The sequence below is a fragment of the Talpa occidentalis genome, unplaced genomic scaffold, assembly GCF_014898055.3.
Source record: "Talpa occidentalis isolate TD23 unplaced genomic scaffold, MPIMG_talOcc4v2.1 talOcc4.9, whole genome shotgun sequence".
Classification (NCBI taxonomy): Eukaryota; Metazoa; Chordata; class Mammalia; order Eulipotyphla; family Talpidae; genus Talpa; species Talpa occidentalis.
Window position 1 is genome coordinate 41058098 of NW_023605305.1, and position 12810 is coordinate 41070907.

At 37.2% G+C, this 12810-nt stretch overlaps 2 protein-coding genes across 2 annotated transcripts in view; one reads left to right on the forward strand and one right to left on the reverse strand.

The window, feature by feature from the left end:
- The window catches only part of CLCA2 (chloride channel accessory 2), a 33136-nt gene extending 31470 nt beyond the window's left edge, over positions 1-1666 (reverse strand). The window contains exons 1-2 of the mRNA XM_037498565.2: positions 1481-1666; positions 496-633 (exon numbers count right to left, since the gene is read on the reverse strand). Of these exons, the coding sequence (XP_037354462.1) occupies positions 496-633; positions 1481-1666 (324 nt within the window). The remainder of the gene's footprint in view (positions 1-495; positions 634-1480) is intronic.
- The window catches only part of ODF2L (outer dense fiber of sperm tails 2 like), a 71905-nt gene that overhangs the window by 13362 nt on the left and 45733 nt on the right, over positions 1-12810 (forward strand). The gene's annotated exons all lie outside the window — the stretch shown is intronic.

Consider the following 12810-nt stretch of genomic DNA (forward strand, 5'->3'; position numbering starts at 1 on the left):
CCACCATCCTCTAAAACATCCTGGATTTTGGCTAATGAGAAATCCTGTGAATTTACGTTCTAACAAAAGAAGACAGTCATATTTTTCTGTGTGGGGGTGGCTTGTTTCTGTCTGTACATGCATGTTTACTGCCCCTGACAGGATAGAAATGCAGATAGTCATAACTGGAATTGTTCTCTTCACACTTCATACTCGGAATAAAACTAGTACTTGGTCCTTAGCCAAAATCTCAGAAAGGATCTTCTAAGGTACAAAATAAAGTGATTTTTCTGAGCTGCTACTCAAGCAATGGCACTTTACTTTTTTTTATTCTATAATTTGTACTTCTTTGTAATATTTCCATATATTTTATGGATAAAAATCTTCCCAATAACATTATGTGTGAATTAATATCAGTGATTTGTTTTTCCCTTGTTCTCACCTTTATTATTTAAACACAATACGTGTTAGTTGTTTTTTTTTCCCTTTAAGTTTAATGAAATCCTAAATTCTTACCTTTTCATATGATTCTTGTTTTACTTGACTGTAATTATTAGCTTTCCATGTGGCAGGTATTAAAATCTTTATACTTCTGAAAAATACTCTTCTCTTGGTAGCATTGAATAGATAATAAGAAGCTTCAGTTATCATTTCCTATAACCAAATAAAAGAAAAGCTTATTTCATCACTTATAAGCCCTTTATTTTTTCATTTTCTCATTATACTTGAAAAAGTAGTCATAAAAAATAAAAAATTTTGAAGGATCCCTTTCTTTTTGAGATAACTTTAGGCTTTGGGTAAACTTAGAAGCCAAATAAGCTTCAAACAGTTATCTGGAGGAGATTTTGAGACACTGTGTCTATATAATTTTCCCAATTTTGTGAAAGGCTTTTAAATTTTTATGGAGCAAATCCTTTTCTTGTCCTACCTGTAGGCATGTTCAAGGCCACACCTTGTGATGACACCAATTTCACTAAAGCAATATCAAAGGAAGCTCTTTAGTAATGGAATTATGATCCTCCCTTACCATGTTAAAGTGAAAATAGTCACTTATTTTACAGAGCATTCTAGTGAAAAGAAAGAAAGTTTCTCTTTGTCACTCCTGGCTTTCTCTTTTCTGTTGAAAATTCTCACTCTCAAAATGGAATCCAACAATATGATTGTAATGAGCATAATAGGTCTTTTTCATCAATCAAACATTTGGTCTTTATTGCCACGTGGGCTATTTTTAAAGTTGTTACCTCCCAAACAGTCATGTAGGAGCCTAAGAAAGTTAAAATTAATAGTAACCATCAACAACAAATGAAAGAAGACAAGAGGGGACACTATGCAGAGTTAAAAGCACAAACTGGCTTAGCTATAATTATAATTTTTGTTGTTATCTTTAACAAATGCTGCTCTCTTACTGTTCAAATGCAAACCAGGTAGGATTATTAGCTCTTTAAAAACTACAGTTCTGCCCCAGTGATATAATGGTATTAACTGTGTACTTGCTACTCACCTTAATGTTTGGGATGAGGTTCTGATCCTCAGATACCTGAGGATTGATTGCAACCAGTAAATCATCGTATCCATTGTCCCGAAGTTGGACTCCATCTCCCAGGCATAGAAGTTCTGCACTCAGGGCCACCAGGAGAGTCAAAAACTTTAGGCTGCAAACAGGACCTGCATCGTTCCTGGGGATCATGTTGTAGAGAAGCCTCTGGTTTACTCACTCTGATCCTGCTGGGCACATTGTGCCAGGTTGTCCATGGGAAAGCAGATAATTTCTTTCTGAACTTGGTAGGTCTTAGAACTTATGGTAAAGGAGGTGCCGCCTTTGCAAAATCTGGGTGGATCGCTTTATAAACCTGCCTCTACAAGTCCCTTTTCTCCAGGCAATGCCACACTTGCCTGTTCTGCGGCTGAGCTTTCTCCTGAATCATGGTTGGGCAAGAAAAAATCTTTCTCCCTCCTTACTTATTTTATACCTTCTCAGAAGGAAGAAGGAAATAATATGAGTTTGAAACTGGGAAGCCTGGCTGGCTGGACTGGAGATCAGAGATTCTGAATTGTTCCATCTACTTTGCACAGAAGCACAAAAATTGATAGTGAATTTCCTCTCCTTAGCCTTGACAACCTCCTCCATCAGTGAATGCAACTTCTCCCCTACTGCATTCAAGTTAATTTTGTTTGTTGTAAGGTTCCCTTTTCTACTGTTTTGAGGATTTGGAGACTCATGCTGTAGTCCCATCCCTGCAGCCCTTGGGTCGGATAGTCTGGGCAAGCGCTCAGCTGGTGCTGGGGAGAAGGTATCAGATATCCCCCAGGGAAGGCCAAGTGCCAGGAATGTAGATGCCCGTGCTGGCCACTGAGCCATTCCCCCTGCCCTTGCTGCCCTTTCTTTCTGGACTCTGGAAAATTATAAATTTCTCTTTCAGCAATTCTCTTCTGAGAGCAAGGCTATGCCCCATCACCCTTACATTTATCACAGGATCTGGTATATAGTAAGCTTTACAAATAATTGATAGCAAATTAATAATACCTGATAATTACATAATGTTTTAAGTTTACAAGTGAAGTCTTTTAAATGTCAAATGCAGACATTTCATTTTCAATGAAAATTAACACTAGGTGAAGGGACTAACATTTATTGATTGGTGGGTTTTATTATGGCCATTTTATGGGTGACAAAACCAAGTGTCTGAAAATCTAAGTAATTTGTTCAAAGCTGTGCAAGTATACTGTAGTGCTAGAACGAGACCGCTGACTTCAGACTTTGTTATTTTTCATAATACAATCATATCTCGATTTATTGTGCTTTATTATCACATTTCACAAATACTTCATTTTTTTTTTACAAATTGAGGTTTGTGGGAAGTCTCTGGGCATCACTTTTTTTACTTTTGTGTCTCTGTCACATTTAATTAAGGTATGCACATTAGGTATTTTAGACACAATGGTACTGCACACTTCATAATCTACAGTATATGTAGACATAACTTATATGCACTGGGAAGACAAAAAATTTGTATGACTTGCTTATTGAGACACTTGCTTTGTAGCTGTGGCCTGGAGCTGATTCTGCAAAAACTCTGAGGTACCTGCATCCTGTTCTTAGTTAGCAAATTATACTAGCAACTCTCTCTTTTGTGTGTGTGTGTGTGTGTGTGTATAAGGTCTCCACACACAGTGAAAGCTATTGTAAAATTATATCTAAAACCAAGGAAGAATGTTTTCTGCTGGATCAGGGGTCCAGAGCAAGCAAGTCTTGAAACTTGTGGACACACGTGTCTGTCTTCTCTGCAAGGGCCCATTGCTGAAGATTCCTGAGTAGGAGAGTCAGCAGGCATGGATCTGTCCTTGCTTCCAACAGGCACTTCACCAATGCTAAGTCTATTTTCTCCTCCTCTGGCTATATTCAGGGTCAGGACAATGTCAGTCTTCCTCCCCCAAAAGGTTGGAGTCTTCTGAATGAGGGCTCTGGTGCCTTGTTTGCCGTAGCAAGCAGTAGTTAATCAGCTCTTACTATGCAGGCACTATGCTTACCTACTATAATCTCCATTTTATAAAGTAAGTATTATTGCAATCTCTGTTTTACAAATAAGGAACTGATGCTTAAAGCAGGCTCAGAAAAATGGGAGAAATGATATCCTTCTTATCAATTTGTTGAGAGAATTGTTGGCCAATATAGTAAAGTGCTTAGAATAGTACCTAGCATATGATATGTGACATGTAACTATTAACTAACATCACTATTATTATCACTAGCAGTTGACTTATTGGAACTCTTCCTTTTGTGAATACATGTTACTCATTAACTCACTGCACTGTGGTGGGCACTGGGATTCAGTAAACAAGATTTAGTTCCTGCCTCCAAGGACCTCCCTACCTAACAAGGAAAACAGAAGCAAATAGATGATACGTTACGTAAGGATTTGGTGCTGGAGAACCCATTGTGGATCATTTAAACTAAGCTCGAAAGAGGGAGAAAGAAAGATTCCCAAAAACATACTTGGCTAAGCTGAGACAAAACAGATGAGCAAGAGTTAATCAGGAGAAATGAGTAAGAGTGGGCAGAATGCTTAATAACAAGAGCCTGGAGCTGAAAGACTGGGAGAATTAATTAAAAAAAAAAAGAAAGAAAGATTTAAGATCTACAGCTTGGAGAGGTGCTGAAAGGAATTTTTCTCTTGTTGTCTCTCTGGAACCTCTTTTGCTTTGCACTCAAATTCCATTTCTGTCCTGAAACCCTAGTGTGAATTCCTTAACTAGGTCAAATCCCATCTTTCGTGTTCTCATAATAATCAGATACCTCTCCTTGGAAGCATGATCATGGTTATAATGTCATATTCATATTGGGCAACTGCTTTCTGCTGAAGGGCCTATATGTTTATGTATTTAAAAAGTCTGTTTTTAATCTATATATGAGAAGGAACCCTGTCTGTTTTTTACACTACCTCTGAGCACCTAGCTCAGAAAGCTCTCAATAAATATTAGTTCAATGAATGGAGTTAGGAGAACTAAATAAAAGCCAAATCTAAAGGATTATAGTGTGAAAATATTCCTCCCCCCAACCCTAAATGTACATCTTTGAGAAACATTTCTTCTGTTCTAGAACACTTTCCTTCTTGCGCGCTCTTGACAGACAGCACTTGGATAGTGATGCCCTATCTGGGGACTGTCTCTGGTCACTAAGTTGAAAGTTGCTATTTTACAGCTCAGACATCAGTTTTGCTGTCCTGTCTTCTGGGGTTGATTCCCAGTCATGGGATTTTTCCTCTTACACAGTGTCTACAGAGTGGAAGCCCAGAGATGTGGCAATTCTGAGGCTTTGCCTGTAAGTGTGACTCATAAAGTGAGTCAATGCACGATACTCTTAACTTTTCATACATTTTATTTTCTTATGCCAATCTCTTGTGGTTTTAAGAAAAACATCATTCTCATCATTAAAGCAATATGCTCAAAAATTTCATTCATCATCAACACTGTGAGAGCAGCTGAAGAAGGGAAGTTTCTTCTTGCCCCTGTGGACACTTATATGTATATATTGAACACTGGCTGAAAGAATTCATCAGTACTGACATCCAGCTCTCTCCCCACTTGTTCATTTCAATAGATATAAAGACACTTTTTGGATGTGAGGTTGGAAGATGACATTTTACAAAGACCAGAGTCAACAACTTTGCACAACACCTGGGTTAGAACCCAGGTGAACAAGCACACTTGAGCTTTGCCTCACCTGGACTCAGAGTTCAGGTATGACATCCTTTCCTGTTCATCTATTTTTTACTTCTTTGGTTCTGGAACTCAATCCCCAGGTTTTTCCCATTTATTGGAGTGAACTAACTTTGCTTTTATCATCTGTTCCCTGCAAGATTCCTGGGATTGACGCTTCATTCTCTGTGCTTGGGAGTCACATTCACTTCTGAAAACTTTTCCTATCACCTCTGTTCCAAACTGCCCTCAAAACTTTTTTTGCTCTCAGTCACCAGGCCTAGGGCCAGGCCAGTGGAAGATCTCACTGCCTTCTTTCTGACCCAGTTGACTCTCTAGGAGACTTACTAAAAAAAAAATTGGAGAAAACTTACTGGTTATTCCCTTTTTTCAACAAAAAGAACAATTTATCTTTTAACTTAAAATATTCACTGCTTGTATTTATAGATTCTCTGGTATCTGAAAAATATATACCTGGAGTGAAGAAAAATAGGAATAGGATGATCATGCATTTATTTCAATCTTATAAACTCTAGGAATCTGCATTGCTTTTATCTGCTTTCAAGAAAATAAGAGTTATTCAGTTTCAGTAACTGAAGAATATAAAACACATCTTTGTTCATTGTCTGAGCTGTAGTTCAGCCTGGCCCCAAAAGGCCTCTCTATTTCTTTTCATGGCATCCACAGTTAGAGACCCACAAAGTGAGTAAAAAATGCAATTGGTGTCAGATTAGTCAGGAGAGTTGACAGCTTGAGAAGAAAAAGAAAGTTTTATATTATTTCCTCTAAGACTCTTCTTTCAACTCTTGAGCAATCCCACTTAGAAGAGGAAAGCAGAGTGCACCGTGTCGTTAGATTCCAAAGCTCACAGGCTGCTTTAATTTTGTAAAGTTTGTGAAATATATCAAAAATAAAAATGAAACGAAGAGTAAGTGCTAAGAATTTAAATAAAGAGAAGTTTTCTAAGGACTCAGATGACCAATTTCATACCTCCTTTAGCCCATTTTCTTTAAAGTCATACTCATTTTCCAAACAAAGAAGTGAAGTGGGTGATTTAAAGAGAGTTAGTTTGTGCTTCTTGAGCCCCCACCTGCCACCACTTCATCTCTTGTTTCTGGAATTCCCCCAGGCAATTTTTCACCTCAGGCTGCTGCTCTTACGCCTCCTCCCTACCTCATTTAGATGGCTTTGTGTGCAAAACAACTGCCAAAATTTTCCAAAATGCATGGAAAACCAGAACTACCATAGTGTTAACTCAGTAAAGAATATGGGAGAGTTTGAAATAGCCTTCACTTGTAATGCAGTCTTAAAATTCCCTTCTATAAAATGTTACTATGTGAGAGTGTACCAGACAGCCCACTAGAGACATGCTATCCTTATTATTCTCATTGTTGTCCAGAGAAGAAAAAAGGGAAATAGAAAGTGGAAATGTAGGGGAATTTTTCAAAAGAGCTGAAAAATAAGCCAGGAAAGATCAGATAACAGGAAAAGCAAATAGAAGCACAAAACTTAGACTGTTCTTCCCTAGTCTGCCCTTCTCTGTTCTTCCTGCTCTGATTCTGACCTCATTATATCTCTGAGGACCCAGAACTCTGTCAGAGCCCCTGGGTGCCCCAAATCCACCAAGAAATTGTAGCAAATCTTTGTTGTTTTCCTTTCTCTCCTGCTGTTTCTAATATTCCATTTCATACACTGAATCCTCACAATAGGAAGAAACTCCAACTAGTTCAACAATCAGGAATTTGGGGACTAGGGCTCTCCCTTCTGTTCTTGGTATCTAAGGTTCTGAATCTCCAGGCAAAACTCTCAGCAAATAGAGAGGAAACCCACTGCCCTCCTTCCAGAGTGCACCAAAAGGTATTTATTTTTTTAATATGCTAATTTTCTTTTTTGTTTTAAAAGATTTATTTATTTATGCAACCAAGAGCTGGGATACAGGCCAGAGGTGTGGGGGTGAGAGGATTCACCAGAGAGAGAGTGGGAAACAGAACAGACAGACTGACTGAAATACATTGCTGAGGGGAGCAGCAGGCGAGTCAGGAGAGGTCTGCTGTGCCATGTGGGTTGCTCCCTGGCCAGGAATCGAACTCATGCTGCAGTGGCTGTGAACAGCTTCATAGGTTGTATCTTAACCCCTAGCACCATCACAGAGGCCCTATATGCTAATTTTCTTATTTTTATTTGAATAATTTTTTTTAATTTATATATATTTTACATCATTATTCAGTTGTGGTTCCCATAGAATTTCCTTCACCAATGCATCCGTGCACCATCACCACAGTCCCCTGTGCTCCTCCCTCCCTCCCTCTGATCCCGCTCCCTCCTCCTCCCTTGCAGGGTGTCTCTGGTTTATAATTGTCTGTTTGTTTTTGTTGTGTTTTGTATCGTTATTATTTTTTTGAAGATTGATTTATTTATGCATACAAGAAATGGCGTACAGGCCAGAGGTGTGAGGGGTGAGAGGATTCACCAGAGACAGAGTGGGGAACAGAACAGGCAGATTGACTGAAATACACTGCTGAAGGGAGCAGTAGACTAGTCAGGAGAGGTCTGCTGTGCCATGTGGGTAGCTCCCTGGCTGGGGATCGAACTCATGCACCAGTGGCTGCGGATAGCTTCATAGATTGCATCTTAACCCCTTGTGCCACCAGGGAGGCCCTGTTATTATTTTTTTACACTGATGTCTTATTTGGTTCCCCTATATTCCTCTTATAAGTGAAATGATCCAGTATTTTTCTCCTTCCTTCTGGCTTATTTCACTGAACATAATTCCTTCTAGCTCCATCCACATTGCTGCGAATGGCCTGAGTTTATCTTTTTTGATTGCTGAGTAATATTCCTGTGTGTGTGTGTGTGTGTGTGTGTGTGTATATCTTCTTGATCTTCTTGATCTGGTCATCTATTTTGGGGCATTTGGGTCGTTTCCAGGTTTTACCTATTATAGTGTTGCAATAGGTATTTAAATTAATGCCTTTCGAAGTGTAATGCACCCAAGAATCACTTGCTTAAGTGTCAAGGTGGGGTCAATATCCTGCAGGTTTGGTAATGCTGAAGCCACTGAGTCTTGGGCCTTGGATTGGTCTCTGCATAAAGGAGGTCCCAGGCACCATCCAGGGATTTACTTTGTGATTATACTAAGTAGTCTTTTAACATTTTTTTTTTTCATTTTACATGAGAAAGGTCTGTATTTTCTTCAGAGCTCAGGAGAAAAGTGTTACATTAATCATTGTTTATGGTGAGGCTATTGTTTAAATATTCTTTCTAAAGAATCTACTACAAGTACAGAGTTTTAAATATGTAAAATCAAAAATAAAAATTTTACATTTTAGATTCTTGAAAGTAATAATCGCTTCTCTGTTATTATAGCCTCTCCCTCAATTTTAATCTCTATTTTCATATGAATCATTATGTCAGCCATGATTAGTTTGTTTCAATGATCTCCTACATGTAACCTCAAGTAATGCCAAGAACATATCTTATTCAAACAGGGGAATATTTTCTTAACTTTAATATCTCTTTCTTTCACTCATTCATTCAAAAAATAAAATATATCTCAAAAAAGCTGTTAAAACCATAAAACTGTGTTCTTTCAAGATTCCAGGCACTGTTATATGTTCTAGATGTAACAGTGCACAAAACAGACCAAGTATTTACATCTGGATGGAATTTATGTTCTCGAGAAGGGAGAAAGACAAATCTAGAAAGATAACTAGTGAAAGTAAAGGAGAATAAGAAACCCAGTAAGGGTAAGAGGCAAAGAGAGGGTGGAAGATGAGTTTTGCGATTTCAGATCAGGGGGCTGGGGAAGGTCTTACTGATAAGATTAAGGGGCGGGAAGGAATCATGCAAATATCAAAGAAAGAAATAATGCAATCAGAGAGAAGGGCAGTCCTTGCCCAGGCTGGTGAGTGCTTGGTGTGGATGAGCACAGCAGAGAGCAGTGGAGGTCCGTGGGCTGGAGGGAACTGTGACCTGGAGGCATGTCTAGCACACAGATCATGCAAGGCTCTACAGTTGCAGTTACTGTAAAATGGGAAATCAACAGTGCAAGTGGAGGAATCGCACCATCTGGTTCTCAGGCTTCTTTTTTGAAAGAATCAGTCTGGCTGCTGTGTTGAAGATAGGAGGTTAAGAGTAGAACAGAGGCGGCCAGTAAGGTAGCTATAGTTAATATTATAATGATCAGTTATTGTTAGCTCTGGTCCTTTTGCTCCGCAGGGCTTTTGTCTTAGTCAATTCTGTGACCTGCAAAAAACCCAAACCCCTCTCTTGGATCTCTGCAACTACCTGGACACCTGACTTCTCAAAATTCCTTTTTCCTAGTTCCATACCTGCTGCTTCATAGCTCAGTCTACTGTTTCAAACGTAGTGTTTTGAGTTTTTCAGAGAAATGTGTACATGTGCTTGTGAGCAATTTGAATTTGATTGAAGAATTCACAGAGGTAGTTAACAAGGTATTTAAGCCACACCTATATATATATATATATATATATATATAATGTTTTAATATGTAATAAAACATATTATTGGTCATTGCAGGCATTTAAACGCATTTTTCAAATGATTTTCCACAAATATGGAGTTCCCCTGGTCACCATTGCCTCAACTTCTTTCTATTGTGAGGGATCATTATCTCTCCTTTCTCTTTTCCTTAATTTCAAGAGCAGCGTGAGCCAAGTGAGGAGGGTGAGAGGATCCAAAGGGCTCTCCTTCAACATCAGACACTACACTTATTTATAAAATGCTCTTTAGAATAAAGAGGGACTCTGGCTGTAAGAGTTTTTAAAGACTATCCTGGTTTAGACACTTGCTTCCTGGATGGCTTTAAAAGTTATCAAGCTCATTCTGTTTGTTTGTTTTTTTATTACTATCTAATGAAATTTTATTGACTCACCATTGATCTACAACACAATATTTCTTTTTCTCTGAATTCAAAGTAAAAATAATCTATCATTCTTTTTCTCATGACATGTCATTTCTAGTCCCTAAAGTTGCTATTTTCCCTTTAACTAGCTGGGCACAGACAAGGTCCCAGAGGTCTTTGCATATCCCACAGAGCCTAGCACTCTGCCTTGATCTCAGATCTGTTGCCTAGCCTCCTGTTGTGATCATTTAAGAGTTTTGGCTGTGGCTTTCTTCAAAATTCCAATGGAGGCCTTCCTTAAACAAAGACCATCTTTCATCTACTTTATTTTTCCTTGTTACCCATCAATTCTTTTTTGTGTCTCCCAGCTGAGTACCTTCTTTTCTACCTCTACCACAACAGATATGGTAACAACTTTTTAAAAATTGTTAGTTTGTATTTTTTAATACCCAGTTACTTTTATTTTTCCCCTCTATTAGACATTAATGGGATTTCCTTTTTAAGTAGGGATTATTTAGAGTCACACAACTAAAAAAAAGGAAAAATCAATCAATTCCTTAATATAAAGATATAGATGGTTACTAAAATTACAATAATTTTAAAAACAAAAAGATGTGTAATGGATGATACATTTTAGTTGAGATCAAATATTCATATTATAAAAATGTTAAGAGTAATTTTGTAAAGCAATGGCTATAAGCAACTAACAAAATCATATTTTAAGAAATTTTGCCTTTTTCAACCAAGAGTAAAAGAAATAATTTTTTAACGTCACAATTTATCCTGAGTCATTTTATCGCATAAATGTTTTAATTCCACTTGAAAAGATATCATTATGTAGATTATAGGAATAGATCACACACTTTGTAGATAAGTTACTAAACTTATCTAAACTTTTTACTAAATTTATTAAAATTCCAGAGTCTTAACTGTATTAAAATTTTTTGCCCCATCTGTTTGCAATTATATAACTTTTTACTGACATTACCTTTACTCCATATGTGCAATAATCATATAAGACATGATGGCAAATGGCTAAGTGATTGTGACTTGATTTTAGACTACCTAAATTGAATTTCCAGTTCTTAGGCAAATTATTAAATATCTCCATGCTTCAGATTCCACATCTTTGAAATTGGTATAAAATTTGAATTAGTACATTAAACTAATATTAATACTGATTAAAACCATGTCTAGATCAGAGTAAGAGTTTAATAAGTATTAGCCCATAATAAGTGACAGTCTTTCTCAGGTACACGTGGCACCTTTAGGCACTGTTAGTTGCCTACCCAATACTCAGCGTCCTTCTGTTTCTTGCAGAACTCATCGTCCAGGACAGAGGTACAACATGTCCATTACTCATTGTTCCACCCTCCCTCATACTGAGGCACAAGTATGTGACCTGACCCCAGTAAAAAATGTAAGAAATTGTCTGCTAGCCGGAGGGAGGTGGAGGAGAAGGAGATGTGGTGCTGGAATGTTTTATAGAAAATATTTCCCTCCCTGAAAAAAGAGAAATGTCTAGAAAACACCATCTCTCTTTCCTAGAATGGTGCCAGAAACTAAAGGAATCTCTGCAGCCATAAGATGAAAGGGGACAAGGGCAGCCAAAAAGTGAAGTCTTGAGCTGAAAGGTAGAGACAGCTTGCATCCCTGATGACAAGGATGACAGCTGAGCAAACTGGGGGAAGTGTTTAACCCCAAAGTCCTTATGGTGTGGAGTAATGAAAGCTCTGATTCTTTAAGTCAATTTTAATCAGTATCCTGTTAATTTCTGGCCAAAATAGTTATAAATAATAAAAACATATCAGAAAATAGTATTAACATTTCTAAAAATTGCCAGTGTTTGGAAACATGTACACAAAGTAGTTTAAGATGTAAATGATATCTTTTGTTGAGCAAATTCATATTACTTTTTATCCCCAAGCAAAATTTTGACCAAAGATTGTTTAGTTTCAATAAGCAAGAAAGGGGGAAAGACCTATTGAAAAATGCCCCTAAAATAAAAATAAATAAATAAAACAGAAACCAAAGCTCGTCCTTTAACTTTCTTAAGCTTTTCATATATGTACCAGAAAATAAATTTTCTATGCCAAAGTCATATTTATACCCCTGTATTATTAATCCTTTGTCTCCAAAGGACCATATTCTATCATCCCATGAATACTTTGCTTCATATTTGATGAGTTGGAGTCCATTATTTTCTGAGGAGCTTTAAAAAGTGAACTAACTCAAATCAATTTTTAATTCACATATTTTCAGTATAAGAATAAAAAAAAATTGTCAAAAATATGTCTACATAACCATACAGCAACTTTATTTCATGAAATTTAAAATGCTTACATTATATTGTTTAAGTCTTTGGTACCTAATCAGAGTCAAACAATACATTTTTAAAAGGAAATTTCATACTTAAACGTGTCATTTCTCCTTGGTCAGCCAAAGAATTGCTGATGTCCAGACTATAGACTGTCAAGCTTATAATATAAGGAAAAACATTGTTCTTTTCTGCATTTAAATAAACTTTTGATTTTAAAATGGGTTATGTCCTATAATGTTATTAAATACTTCATTTTCTTGAGTGTAAATATGGGACATATTTCACAACTTGGGCTAAATTTGAGGGTGTTTATTTAACAGGTCAAACATTCTGAAGTTTTTCAAGTTACAATAATTACTGGAATCATTTATAGTTGAGAGGAGAAAGTAGATTCACATATGCTATTACTCTTTCAAAAAGCTCATGTAAGGCCTCTTCTGGTGGTGCAGTG